At 43.4% G+C, this 14000-nt stretch overlaps 1 protein-coding gene across 1 annotated transcript in view; it reads left to right on the top strand.

The window, feature by feature from the left end:
- The first annotated feature begins 1674 nt into the window (after nt 1–1674).
- PDE10A (phosphodiesterase 10A) overlaps nt 1675–14000 on the top strand; it is a 568598-nt gene continuing 556272 nt past the window's right edge. The window contains exon 1 of the mRNA XM_048844032.2: nt 1675–1920. Within this exon, the coding sequence (XP_048699989.1) occupies nt 1830–1920 (91 nt within the window). The 5' untranslated portion in view covers nt 1675–1829. The remainder of the gene's footprint in view (nt 1921–14000) is intronic.

The raw sequence follows: 14000 nt of genomic DNA, 5'->3' as shown, positions 1-14000 counted from the left end.
CAACCTCTGCCTGGGGAGAGACGAACAATTAACATTTCCCCCTTCTCCCCCCCACCCATATGTAGAAATCTCCCAAAGTCTAGTCAGTTACAAAATGTTTCTGGAGCTGAGAAACTAGCTTCTGATCGCCGCGCTGAGATTCCCCCCCCCCCCAGCCCCTTCTCTTGCTGCTTATTGTTATTATTTATTTGTGTTGGGGGTTTTTCGGGCGGCGGGGGCGGGAATCAGCTTCAGTCTCTTGCAAAAGGTCCAGGCTGCTTACGTCTGAGCGCCCCTTATCATTTCAATGAATGGCAATTGCAGCCTTGGTGCTGTTATAGCAATGAAGCTACAGACGTCATTGCCTCCTGTTGGACGTGAGATGTGTCCAAGCATCAGCCCCTTTTGCTTAAGAACAACTCTTTAACTTCCAGGCAGCCGGCAGACAGGGTTTTATGAGATCCTAAGAACCAAACATTTACATTATATATATATACACACACATATATAGGTATAATACAAACACACACACACTGTATATATGTGTGTATATATATGGAGAGAGAGAACTAGGAAAACCTGCTGCCACTGCAAGCTCCACTAAAATTTCCTGATCAGCTGAGTAGCTCGCTGCATCGTTTTGTTAAATGCCACCTGACGGGAAGGGATCATCACTCAGCCTGTGCTCTTCATTTTTGGTAGCGAGGAAGACTTGTTGAGCACCTTGTTCTCCAGCGCCCAGGAAGAAGCCCTGCTGCTGGGAGCACAGAAGAGCTGGGATCGTGCCCTAAGAGCTCCCCGAATTTCACCCACTTTGCAGCTGCTGTTACTAATTGAGGCCCCCCCCGCCCCCCTTGTCTCTGTCTCCCGGACTGAAGTGGGAGCGAGGATCTGCTCTTTAAAGTGGATCCGAAGGGGAAGGCAGAGATGAGCTGGTGCATAGTTCTGAGGGTAAGTTGCTCTCTCCCTCCACGTAGCATCAGCCCCGAGCCTCGGCATTGGGTTGGAAAGTGGGACAGGTGTGTGTGTGTGTGGGGGGGGGCGATGTTTGTGAAGGCAGGGGGAGAGCGGCGCTTTTTACATCCAGGGCTGAACGGGTTACCGGGGGGTGGGGGGAAGTGCGGGGGCCGGGCGCTGACTTCACAGCGGAGTTTGCAAGGTGCGAGTTCCTCGTGAATATTCCTAGCCAGCTGCGAAGCTCAGCAGCAATGCCCCGCTCCCGCAGGTGCCTGCCTGGGCGGCCAGTGGCCACAGCCCGTGCTCTCCTGCACTCCGAGTTTGGGCTGCGGGGGGCCTCCAGCCACCTAGGGGAGAACAGCCCTCCCCGCCGGGACGTCAGGATCCCCAGCTACAGCACACATGACCCCTACACCTGGAAGCGCCTGTCGTTTGTCCTCATCTGTCTCTGCCCCCGCCCCTTTCTTTCCTTCAGTCTGTTCGAACCATTTTTTTAACCCATAGGGAGCCCAGTACAAATAAATATAAATCACCCCCTCCCCCCAGCTGGCCACCAACAAGTGTAAAACCTGCAGAGGTGCCTATTGCCTCCCTCTTGAATGCTGCCTCTCTCCCCCAGGTGGATTGGAAAGGGTGGGGGGAGCAACCCCCTTAGACGTGGGGCTGAATTGATGGGATTGTGATTTGTAGGATTTCTCCACTTAGTCCCTGCCTCCTACTTGCTCTCCAGCCACTCCAAAGTCTCTTCCCCTCTCTTTAAGCAGCGATTTCTTTCAATCTCTCTCTCCCCCTCTGTGTGTGTGTCTCTCTCTCCCTTCACATACACTCATCTCCCCGGAGAGAGAGAGAGAGAGAGAGAGAGAGGAGAAACCCAACTCCCAAAAACCGGCCAGATGTCGAAGAAACGCAAAACCCTGGAGGGTAGAGGATCCGGGCTCCCCCAGGAGGAACCCAGAGCCTGCTTTGGGGGCAGCGAGGAGCAAGGTAGGGAGAAGGGAGCCTGCAAATGGAGGGGAGGCAATTGGGAGTGTAGGGGGATCCCAGCACAGGAATGCATCAGCCTGGCTTATCTCTCTGAGTAAAGAGAGCTATAGAGGTGACTTTAATAATTAGGCCAGATTGTTTCCAATAAGGGCATTAAAAGAGCAGGTCTGCTGTGATTGCATCAACACTGAACTTTGGATGGTGAAGGGGTTAAGGGGAGCAGGAAGGAGAGAGAAGGGGCTATATTGATCGATTGCTGAGGGGGAATTGCAGGTTTGCTGATCAATCCAGATTCCCTTCACCACTTGCTGTTTGTCAATTGCATTGGTATATTCACACTGTATCATCGATTAGCAGCTTGTGTAAATTTGTGTTTACAAGGTGCTCTCAGCTTGAGCAATGAGTGGTATATTTCTGAGGTGGGATGTGTATGTGGGTTTTTTTGGGGTGTGTGTGGTGTTCCATTTTAGTTCATAAGTCCCCATCCCTGATATGATTTCAGTTGCGTCATGTTGAGGCTTCAAATGCTGCACTTGCACAGCACACTTCGCATCCAGCTAAAGTTGGTTTTTCAACAGCTTTGCTGCTTTGCTGTAATTTTCAAGCTCTAAGTATTTGTGATGAAAGCTGTTCGTCACATTTTGACAAGATAATATCAATGTAGAAGCTGAGCTGGTGTAAAATCAGCTATGCACACAAGTATTAGGGAGTTCTGCAGCCGATTTTTTGTTTCAGTTAGCCCAATAGTTTCTTTCCTTTGTGTTTATTTTGACTAAGTGGGCCCAGATGAGCCAAGCCAAGCTACAGTGTTTTAGGGGTTGTGGCTATAATGCACAAGAGAGGAAAAATACCAGCCCGATTAAAAGCAATGTTTAAAGCTGTTTATAATGGCTTTGAAGACTAAGGTGGGAGATGATGGTGTGTATGGTGGAGTAAGGTGAAAATGTAAATTTATTTCTTACTATGTTAGAATTCAGAAATATGGTGCTTTTTTCTTAGCAGGTGCAAACCCGAGTATAGAGCTGATAGGGATGGAATGAGTGTGTTCTCCAATATGGAGTCAATGGTCCTTTTTATAAAGAATGATAAGGATCACAATGTCACAAAAGTAATCAAAAATCATGAAATTCAGTCTCCAAAAAAACACAACCCAATGCAAAAATCTCTCTGGTGAAGTGAAATATCTCAAATCCGGTTCCTGGCGTGCTCTTTTAGCTTCGTTAGAAAGAAAAAGTCATAGTGATGCACCATTTATCTCGAAAGAGATTGTTTAGGGTTTACGGGGCTGTTATTTTAAACTGCTTGTCTCTCCCACAGTAAAATAAAATCCATGTCCATCATTTCCTAAAACCATTTGTCCATTAAAACAAATACAGTCACCTGAGGAACATTTTTATCTCTCTGAATGACTTTATTTGCATAACAGCATACAGTGTTTTTTGCAATCAATAGGGAAAAATTGAGGTTTTGCTGTCACTAATGGAGAAAAGCTTACCTCTTTGCCAGGTATAGATGATGTCAGACACAGAAAAGATATTCAGCATTGACATGAAAGTTGATTTATAGGTTACATATCATTTTCATTTAATTGGGGTACCAATGGTGTGTATGGAAACACGGTGAACATTATTGTAATGCAGTGGTGTGTATATGGTAGTTTTTTTTTTTTTTTTTTAAAAACTCCACAATAGTACTTCCTACAAGATCTCTGGTTATGTAATGAGGAACAGAAAACGGCATTTAACTTTATACAGATATTTTTCTTGTTTTGGAAGTACACTGAATAAGAAATAAAAATGAAAGTGGAAAATTATTTATCAAAGCACTGATCTGCTTGTATTAAGAGAGCAAATAATAAATATCTTGTAGGAAAACACACAAGGTATTTTGCAAATCAAACTGGATGTGAACCTTGCTGTGCCTATATGATCCAGGTTTATGCAGACTATGGCATTGTAAATTATGGAATTTTAGTTTAAAATCTAGTTTTTGTTAATGAGATCAAGTGTATTTTTATGAACATGTAGTGATTTTTATTTTATTTTCTCCTTTATATTTCACAGAAAAGAATGCTGCTTGCTAATTATATTGTCTGTATGAATATGTAACTGTAGAAACCATTAAGAGTGTTCAATGTTCCACAATACTGTAGTGAGCATATTTTGTGCAAAATGGTGGATGTGATCTTCTTCTTCTTTTTTTTTTTTTACATCAGATGTACGGTTATTTTTGGTTTAATCTGAAATGATGATTTACATGCTGTGTGTGCTTATGGTAGGTTTTCTACCTCTGTAGAGAGAACATGCTTATTAGATTGGCGAGGGGGTGTAATATTTTCCCAGAAGTATGAAAAGGCCATGTAACTCCTGAGATTTAGTTCTACAGTGTACATGTAGGGTGCTTGTTTAAATCATAGATTCTAGTTTACTAATAAACCAAAAAATAATAATAAAAGCTCAGATTTTTGGACACTACCAAATCCAGTATCTGTGCAGAATGCAAATGCAGCTCAACTGTGGGGCCTTCTTCCAGTGGCACAGACATGGACCATAGAGAGACTCGTTCTAGTTTGGCCATCTTAATTCTGTGCTCTATTTGGTAAATCAGGGATGTGCTATGCTAAATAACAAGTATCCTTACTTTGAGGGCCTATGATGGTTTAAAAACATCTAGCTAACGTAGACTAATTCCAAACTGCTGCACTGTGTGTCAGTGCTTTGGCCAAATGAAATTCATGCTTGTGGAGCTTTATTCTTCTCCCACATGTGCTCAGTATACATGGGGCAGGCTGGTGGACACCATTTAGGCTGTGGCATACAATTTCTAACCTCCTTTGGGGTGACTTTTTTTTTAGTCTTTCACAAAGCATTTTATGAAGGCCTTGCTAGAACTCTCTCTACCTGCTCCTGCTAAAATAGGGCCTGACATTGCAAGTTTCGGACATTCAGCACATTGCATTGAGCGGGAGTTTCCAGCATCAGATCCTTAGTAATGAAGTGTGGAGACCAAACAGGCCTAATTTTGACCTTGCTTACATCAGTTTGAATCAGGAGTATCTCCAGTGAGGTCAATGGAGTTCCACCAGAGTAAATAACCTCAGAATTGAGCCCTATGGGTATGTGCAACTGGTCAGTCAGTGTACATCTCCATGTCACATTACTAGCAGCACCTTTGGCTGCATCTTGCTGGTTTTGGTGTCATTTAAATGGCTGAGGATCTTGGGTCACAAATTGAAAGCCTGTGGTGGTGACTGTATATTGTATTAGGGCATACTTAATGATCCAGAAGACCTTGTATGTCCCTCTTTAGTATGTTCCTTTGAAAGCTGGTGGAGAATGTGCAAAGATGGAGGGCTTTAGCTACAAAAGAGCAAGTTAAAATGGATTTTGTGCTCTCGTAATCATGGAACACAAAATGATATGATAAACTTAAAATTATTCAGTAATCCTATTCACAGCTCTTACTTTTGTCATTATCCAGCAATCACTGCTTTAGTGTCAGACAATATTTCAGACAACTTTTTGTGAGGCGTTTTGTTGGTGTGGGAGCTGATGGACAGAATAACTCTCTGATGAGTCCTTGCTTGACCAAATGCTGCTTTCCTGTACACATGTAACTGAGAATAAAATTTAACCTGCTGTATTTTCCTTTTCACTGTCTCTATTTTAACAGTCTATGAAAGTAGATGTTTTGTTTTTCTTCAGGTCCAATCCTGTACTGTGTTAAATACCCTCAGCTTTCACAGAGATCCGTGACTGTTGAGGCTCTCAGCATTCTGCCGAACTGGGCTCCTGACAGCTAGCTTTTTAAAAATTGTTTAAAAACTGTTTTTTTTTTTTCTAGAGGCAAACTTGAGCCCCAATCCTGCAGACACTTATGCACATGTGTAACTTTACATATATGAGTAGTTCCATTGAGCTCAGTATGACCAGTCCTGTGCATAAAATTATCATGTGTATGCTTGCTGGATAAGGGGTCTTGGTTAATAATAACCAAGTCCTCTTGAGTTTCGTTCCCGCACAAAGACTCCAAGTTAAAAGGCACAGTTGGGATACACCTTTTTCTCTGACTAAAAATGTCTAGTTATGTGAGATCTTAAATATCTACTGAAAAATTATCTTTATGCCTTGTATTTTTGATTGGTATAAAGTATTATTGATTAAATCTTGTAGACAGTTTAGAAAAATAAACTTCTGTAATCTTGATGTGGGCACATCAAAATATAGGAGGCCAAATTTAGCTCTTCCTGCAGATTTACAGTGATGTAACTGAATTAGGAGTTTGACCCAATGTTTGCTTTACATTGCTGCTTCACTCTCTTCCTTTCACTTGGTAGAAGCAGTTACATTCAAATACTGTTCACTACATTCATTGTCTGTGTGCATTCCTGCTGGTGTCATGATTCTGTTGTGTACATACAGAAGTAACCTGGCTACTTGTCACCTTCTGGGTAAATTGTAGAATCGTAGGACTGGAAGGGACCTCGAGAGGTCATCTGGTCCAGTCCCCTGCACTCAAGGCAGGACTAACCTATAATTCCGGTGCTTCTCCCTTACAGAGCACTCCCATCTCTGCACTAGTTTCCTCCTTCCCCTCTCTGTGCTCAGCCCAACATTTTCTCCTTCCCACTGGAAACAATACAAAGAAGGGCAACAAAAATGGTGAGGGGTATGGAGCAGCTTCCATTCAAGGTGGGATTAAAAAGACTGGGACTGTTCATCGTAGAAAAGAGATGTAAGTAAGGATCTGATAGAGGTCTATAAAATCATGACTGGTGTGGAGAAAGTGAATAAAGAAATGTTATTTACCCCTTCGCACAACACAAGAGCAAGGGGTCACCCAACAAAATTGATAGGCAGCAGGTTTAAAACCGCTTTAAGGAAGTCTGTTGAATTCATTGCCAAGGGATGCTGTGAAGGCCAAAAGTAAAAATAGAGTTTTTAAAAAAAGAATTGGATAAGTTCATGGAGGATAGGTCCATCAGAGGCTATTAGCCAAGACGGTCAGGGATGCCACCATATGCTCTGTGGGTCCCTCTGCCAGAAGCTGGGACTTGATGACAGAGGATGGATCACTCAATAATTGCCCTGTTCTGTTCATTCCCTCTGAAGCAACTGGCACCAGCCGTTGTCGGAAGACAGGATACTGGGCTAGATGGACTATTGGTCTGACCCATTATGGCCGTTCTTATGTTCCATTTGTCTTCTCCTTCCACTTGTGATTTCAAGTCTTACGTTAATCAGCTGTTTGAAACATAAGCCAGCCACATTCCTTCTTCTCCTCCTCAAATGCCTGATCCATGAAGTGTACAGCTCATAATGTCAGTAGCCACTCTATTGTGTGATCTGTATTTATTCTCGGAGTGTAGATATTTTGGAACAAACTTTTTTGGGGGGCGGTGGGTGTGTTTGATATAAAGCATTGAGTATAGCCTGGTACTACACATGTACTGCAATGAAGAAAGGGCAGCCCCTGTTGGCTTTTGCTGCAGAAGCCTGTGTATATGTGTACCAAATGAAAAGTAATCCAGTAGGAAATTTCTAGGGGATGTGGCAAAAAACTGGAGAGTAAACAATGCTTTTAAAAAGTTGGCTGGCTTCATGGGCTAGTGAGTTGGGAGACCAAAGCCCTGAGGTAAGTGGGAAAGCAGGATACCGGGAGGAAGCACAGGCAGGAATGTCTGTGAGGGGAGGGCTCCTGCCTCATACTGGGAATGAGGGGCGATCAGCAGGTTATCTCAAGTGCTTATATACAAATGCACAAAGCCTTGGAAACAAGCAGGGAGAACTGGAGGTCCTGGTGATGTCAAAGAACTATGACGTGATCGGAATAACAGAGACTTGGTGGGATAACTCACATGACTGGAGTACTGTCATGGATGGTTATAAACTGTTCAGGAAGGACAGGCAGGGCAGAAAAGGTGGGGGAGTAGCACTGTATGTAAGGGAGCAGTATGACTGCTCAGAGCTCCGGTACGAAACTGCAGAAAAACCTGAGTGTCTCTGGATTAAGTTTAGAAGTGTGTGCAACAAGAGTGATGTAGTGGTGGGAGTCTGCTATAGACCACCGGACCAGGGGGATGAGATAGATGAGGCTTTCTTCCGGCAGCTCGCGGAAGCTACTGGATCGCATGCCCTGATTCTCATGGGTGACTTTAATTTTCCTGATATCTGCTGGGAGAGCAATACAGCGGTGCATAGACAATCCAGGAAGTTTTTGGAAAGCGTAGGGGACAATTTCCTGGCGCAAGTGCTAGAGGAGCCAACTAGGGGGGGCGCTTTTCTTGACCTGCTGCTCACAAACCGGGTAGAATTAGTGGGGGAAGCAAAAGTGGATGGGAATCTGGGAGGCAGTGACCATGAGTTGGTTGAGTTCAGGATCCTGACACAGGGAAGAAAGGTAAGCAGCACGATACGGACCCTGGACTTCAGGAAAGCAGACTTCGACTCCCTCAGGGAACGGATGGCCAGGATCCCCTGGGGGACTAACTTGAAGGGGAAAGGAGTCCAGGAGAGCTGGCTGTATTTCAAGGAATCCCTGTTGAGGTTACAGGGACAAACCATCCCAATGAGTCGAAAGAATAGTAAATATGGCAGGCGACCAGCTTGGCTTAATGGTGAAATCTTAGCGGATCTTAAACATAAAAAAGAAGCTTACAAGAAGTGGAAGGTTGGACATATGACCAGGGAAGAGTATAAAAATATTGCTCGGGCATGTAGGAATGTTATCAGGAGGGCCAAATCGCACCTGGAGCTGCAGCTAGCCAGAGATGTCAAGAGTAACAAGAAGGGTTTCTTCAGGTATGTTGGCAACAAGAAGAAAGCCAAGGAATGTGTGGGCCCCTTACTGAATGAGGGAGGCAAACTAGTGACAGAAGATGTGGAAAAAGCTAATGTACTCAATGCTTTTTTTGCCTCTGTTTTCACTAACAAGGTCAGCTCCCAGACTGCTACGCTGGGCATCACAAAATGGGGAAGAGATGGACAGCCCTCTGTGGAGATAGAGGTGGTTAGGGACTATTTAGAAAAGCTGGACGTGCACAAGTCCATGGGGCCGGACGAGTTGCATCCGAGAGTGCTGAAGGAATTGGCGGCTGTGATTGCAGAGCCATTGGCCATTATCTTTGAAAACTCGTGGCGAACCGGGGAAGTCCCGGATGACTGGAAAAAGGCTAATGTAGTGCCAATCTTTAAAAAAGGGAAGAAGGAGGATCCTGGGAACTACAGGCCAGTCAGCCTCACTTCAGTCCCTGGAAAAATCATGGAGCAGGTCCTCAAAGAATCAATCCTGAAGCACTTGCATGAGAGGAAAGTGATCAGGAACAGCCAGCATGGATTCACCAAGGGAAGGTCATGCCTGACTAATCTAATCGCCTTTTATGATGAGATTACTGGTTCTGTGGATGAAGGGAAAGCAGTGGATGTATTGTTTCTTGACTTTAGCAAAGCTTTTGACACGGTCTCCCACAGTATTCTTGTCAGCAAGTTAAGGAAGTATGGGCTGGATGAATGCACTACAAGGTGGGTAGAAAGCTGGCTAGATTGTCGGGCTCAACGGGTAGTTATCAATGGCTCCATGTCTAGTTGGCAGCCGGTATCAAGTGGAGTGCCCCAAGGGTCGGTCCTGGGGCCGGTTTTGTTCAATATCTTCATAAATGATCTGGAGGATGGTGTGGATTGCACTCTCATCAAATTTGCGGATGATACTAAACTGGGAGGAGTGGTAGATACGCTGGAGGGGAGGGATAGGATACAGAAGGACCTAGACAAATTGGAGGATTGGGCCAAAAGAAATCTGATGAGGTTCAATAAGGATAAGTGCAGGGTCCTGCACTTAGGACGGAAGAATCCAATGCACCGCTACAGACTAGGGACCGAATGGCTAGGCAGCAGTTCTGCGGAAAAGGACCTAGGGGTGACAGTGGACGAGAAGCTGGATATGAGTCAGCAGTGTGCCCTTGTTGCCAAGAAGGCCAATGGCATTTTGGGATGTATAAGTAGGGGCATAGCGAGCAGATCGAGGGACGTGATCGTTCCCCTCTATTCGACATTGGTGAGGCCTCATCTGGAGTGCTGTGTCCAGTTTTGGGCCCCACACTTCAAGAAGGATGTGGATAAATTGGAGAGAGTCCAGCGAAGGGCAACAAAAATGATTAGGGGTCTGGAACACATGAGTTATGAGGAGAGGCTGAGGGAGCTGGGATTGTTTAGCCTGCAGAAGAGAAGAATGAGGGGGGATTTGATAGCTGCTTTCAACTACCTGAAAGGGGGTTCCAAAGAGGATGGCTCTAGACTGTTCTCAATGGTATCAGATGACAGAACGAGGAGTAATGGTCTCAAGTTGCAGTGGGGGAGGTTTAGATTGGATATTAGGAAAAACTTTTTCACTAGGAGGGTGGTGAAGCACTGGAATGCGTTACCTAGGGAGGTGGTGGAATCTCCTTCCTTTGAGGGTTTTTAAGGTCAGGCTTGACAAAGCCCTGGCTGGGATGATTTAACTGGGAATTGGTCCTGCTTCGAGCAGGGGGTTGGACTAGATGACCTTCTGGGGTACCTTCCAACCCTTATATTCTATGATTCTTGATCTTGAGTTGTCACTCCTCTAGCAGACAAGTACTCAGTTACCTGTGTTTGCTTCTCAGAAACATACTAGCCTTCTCCCTACATACGCATTTCCGGTCAACTGAAAGAGTAACATCCAACCCTTGGTGCTTTGTCGATTATCACTGTGATGTAAGGGCCTTCTTAGGAAGCAAGCAAAAAAAGCTTTGAGACCAGTTGGAGTAACTACAGTTAACTGCAAACAAATTCATTCTGAGGGCTCTGGAAAAATAAAGGGTGTCATGTATGTAAGCAAAGTATAAATGCAACTAACACACTCGGTAAGGTGTGCGTCTTAGTCTACTGTTGGCTCTATGGACTAAATTCAGCCTGATGAAAATGAGGGCAACCTCACTGACTTCAGTGGAGTTATCTCGATGTTCACCAGGGCTGACCTTGGCCTTTGACGTTTGCTATGGTGACTTACTGGTAGTGGGTACATTAAAGTTTAAGGAAGAGAGGATGGGAGAAAACGTAAGTAGAGGTATGGATGCCGGGGAAGAGAGATGATATGTCTTGGTAGGTAAGATTTATGGATGATGCAATAATGCTTTGTACAAACTACCAGGAGAAAAATAACTCCAAGTTGTTGTTGTTGTTATGGAGAATCAACAGAAACAACAACAACAACTTTTGAAACCTCCCATTTCTATTCGTTTAGATCCCAGTTTAAAAAGGGACTTTGCACATGCCTAACTTTAAGCATGCATTGGAGAGCTTAGAGTTAGGCAGGTACTAAATTAGTAACTTTCTGAATCAAGGCCTCAAGCGTGGGAGAGTCATGCTCACTCCTGTTGTCATAATGGCCTCTTTTAAGAGCGTGATCACTAAGGTTATGTTTCTAAAATATATTGGACTAGGTTAACTATATCTAGACCTGAAGAAGACAGTTTGGTTTTGAAGAACTGTGAGGGAGAAATTTAGATCTTCAGGGGTAAGATTGTAGCCTACATGTTAGGGGGAAGTAATTTTGCCACCTGATGCTATGAGGTAGAGCTACTGGAAGTGCTGACATTTTGAATATTTGACATAGGCACTTTTTCCTTGGCTGAAGAATGTAACCTGGGACAAGTCACTTATTTTCTCTGTAAATAAAAATGGGGATGACTTCTTAACTAGAGGGGTGTGGTGAGAAGAAATTTTATTGTTTTGGGGGCACTTGGATCCTTCAGTGATAGGCCATGTAAGTACTTAAGATAAAATTTTCAAAATCACTAGTGCTTTAAAGTCCCATTGGCTTTCAAAGTTATTAGGCACCTTTGAAAATATTCCCCTTGGAGTCCAGTAGTACCCATGTTTGATTTTTTGTTTTGCATTAAGTGGAGTTAGTAATGAAGGTGTTAGTATTACATTGTCCTGGTCCTACTTTCATACGCTGGTGGGTGTAAGACAAAATTCTTCATTCTGTCTCTCTCTGGATAGAGGTGCACGAGTATACAAGTATTTATTGACCCAGAGGTAGCAATTATTAGCAAAATGAGGGCTGGCCCTGAAGTTGGCAGTCAGGAGCCAGGTTTTCAGCTAGTGTGAATCCATGTAGCTCCATTGACGTCAGTAGTGCTATGCTGACTTTATGCCAGTTGAGAATCTGGCCCCATGCCTTCTTAAAGATGATTCACAGATTTCTGTGTGTTTGACTTCAGATGCTTCCTAAAAATGTCAGTAAGTGATAAAGTGAAGAATTCAGATCATGGAGGGTAAAGAATAAAAACAAGGCAAAATACATAGATCCTGTAGGAGCCCATTACAAAATAATGGAAAAAGTAGTGGAGTGTCCCTTTAAGGTGTAGTTGTTACTCCTAGGAAGCCTCTTAAAAATTTCTGACTTGAACACAATTCATTTTACCTTTTTCTTCCTTGCCATTTTACTTGTTGTCAAGTATATTTCCATTTAAACAACTGCTGTCTCATACAGCTTCTTGCCTCCTTCCTCATGTTGCAGTGCGTCACATTGATGGTTTTGAGCGGACAATGGTGGCTTGGTGTGATGTCATTAAAAGCAGGCTTATAACCTCTTTGCAGGATCAGGCAGAAGTGGAAAGTGGGTTGGGAGGGGGACAGTTTATCTAATTCCTTTAATAGTAATGGAATGTATAAAGTAATCGAGGCACCATGTATTCCAGAGTCCTAGATTCTGTGGGAGACTGATCGTATGGAAGCAGCTTCATTTACATTTAAACAATGGAGTTTTTGAATACATTAAATATGAAAATAAAGACTATAATCAGCCCCTAGGGGCACCCTGTTATTTATTTAATATTAAAGTTATCTTTTGTGGTTCTCACATTTTTCATTATTCCAAAGATTGTTGTAATAAGCATAGCCATATTATAGAAGTTGCCAGGGACAATGGTGGAAATTATGGCGACTTGGTAGGGGACGACTGGGGCTTCATATACCGTGGGAGGAGAAGGAAGTTACCTGGGATTGAGAGGTTAAGCACATTTGCTGTATGTGTCTGATTTAAAAATCATAAACAGTGAAGAAAAAATCTTGATTATTTAGCAGTCCACCGGAGCAGTTCCTACTTCCTAGAGGTATGCTTTCAGATGTCTGCAGTCTCAGGAAGATACCACAGCTTTGATTTAACCTTGAAAATGTGAGCCTACGGTTTCTTTTCAACCATAAAGGGATATGTATGTTTTTTCCAGTGAAAGTTTAGATTCTGTAACACAGTTCTGCAGCTAGGGGTGGGTTCTGGGGCCAATTTTGGGGAATCACACAATGTAAGGGACTAGAATATTATGTAAACTGACTGATCATTAAGAATGTAGCACATTTTTCTTGGGTTTTGTAGGACCAACACATCTTCTTGTTGAGTGCTGCAAATGGCTTCTTGTGTGTGGCTCTTAACAGTTTATATCCACTCCGAAACAATAACTGAAAGTCATGGAGACCTTGTGTGTTGCTATTAGGTTTTTCCAGTGTCCTGAGAATGAATAAGCGATCTCTTTTTATTGCACTATTACAAGGCAAGCAGAAAGTATATAGGAATAGAAAGCGCTGCGTCACTTTTCAAAAACAGATAGCGTGTGATTTCATTTATTTATTTTTAATGGCAAGAATATATTCATTAACCTTTCTGTTTTTCTCTTTCCGTGACTATAAATAATGAGTGTACCAGTTTTTGACTAGAAGTTCTTTGGATCAACTCTGCTAATCATAATGCTATAAATTTTTAATTCAGGACTAGGATGGGATTTGTAGGGAGAATGGGAATGGGAACAGAGAATCCTAAACCTTTTAAATGAGGGAACATCTCATTTTATTCACTAAATATTTTGGCAAAACCTCCTGGTTGCACATCTGGCATCTACATAGCTGAGATGTCTTTGCCCAGCCAGGTGCTGAGGTCATGGCTGTCTAATTTCAGCTGACACAACGAGGAGTCCGGTGGCACCTTGAAGACTAACCGATTTATTTGGGCATAAGCTTTCATGGGTAAAAACCCACTACTTCAGATGCATGGAGTGAAAATTA

Source organism: Caretta caretta, chromosome 3 (assembly GCF_965140235.1).
Source record: "Caretta caretta isolate rCarCar2 chromosome 3, rCarCar1.hap1, whole genome shotgun sequence".
Classification (NCBI taxonomy): domain Eukaryota; kingdom Metazoa; phylum Chordata; order Testudines; family Cheloniidae; genus Caretta; species Caretta caretta.
Note: the sequence above shows the minus strand (reverse complement) of the source record. Positions and strands in the feature narration are given on the sequence as shown.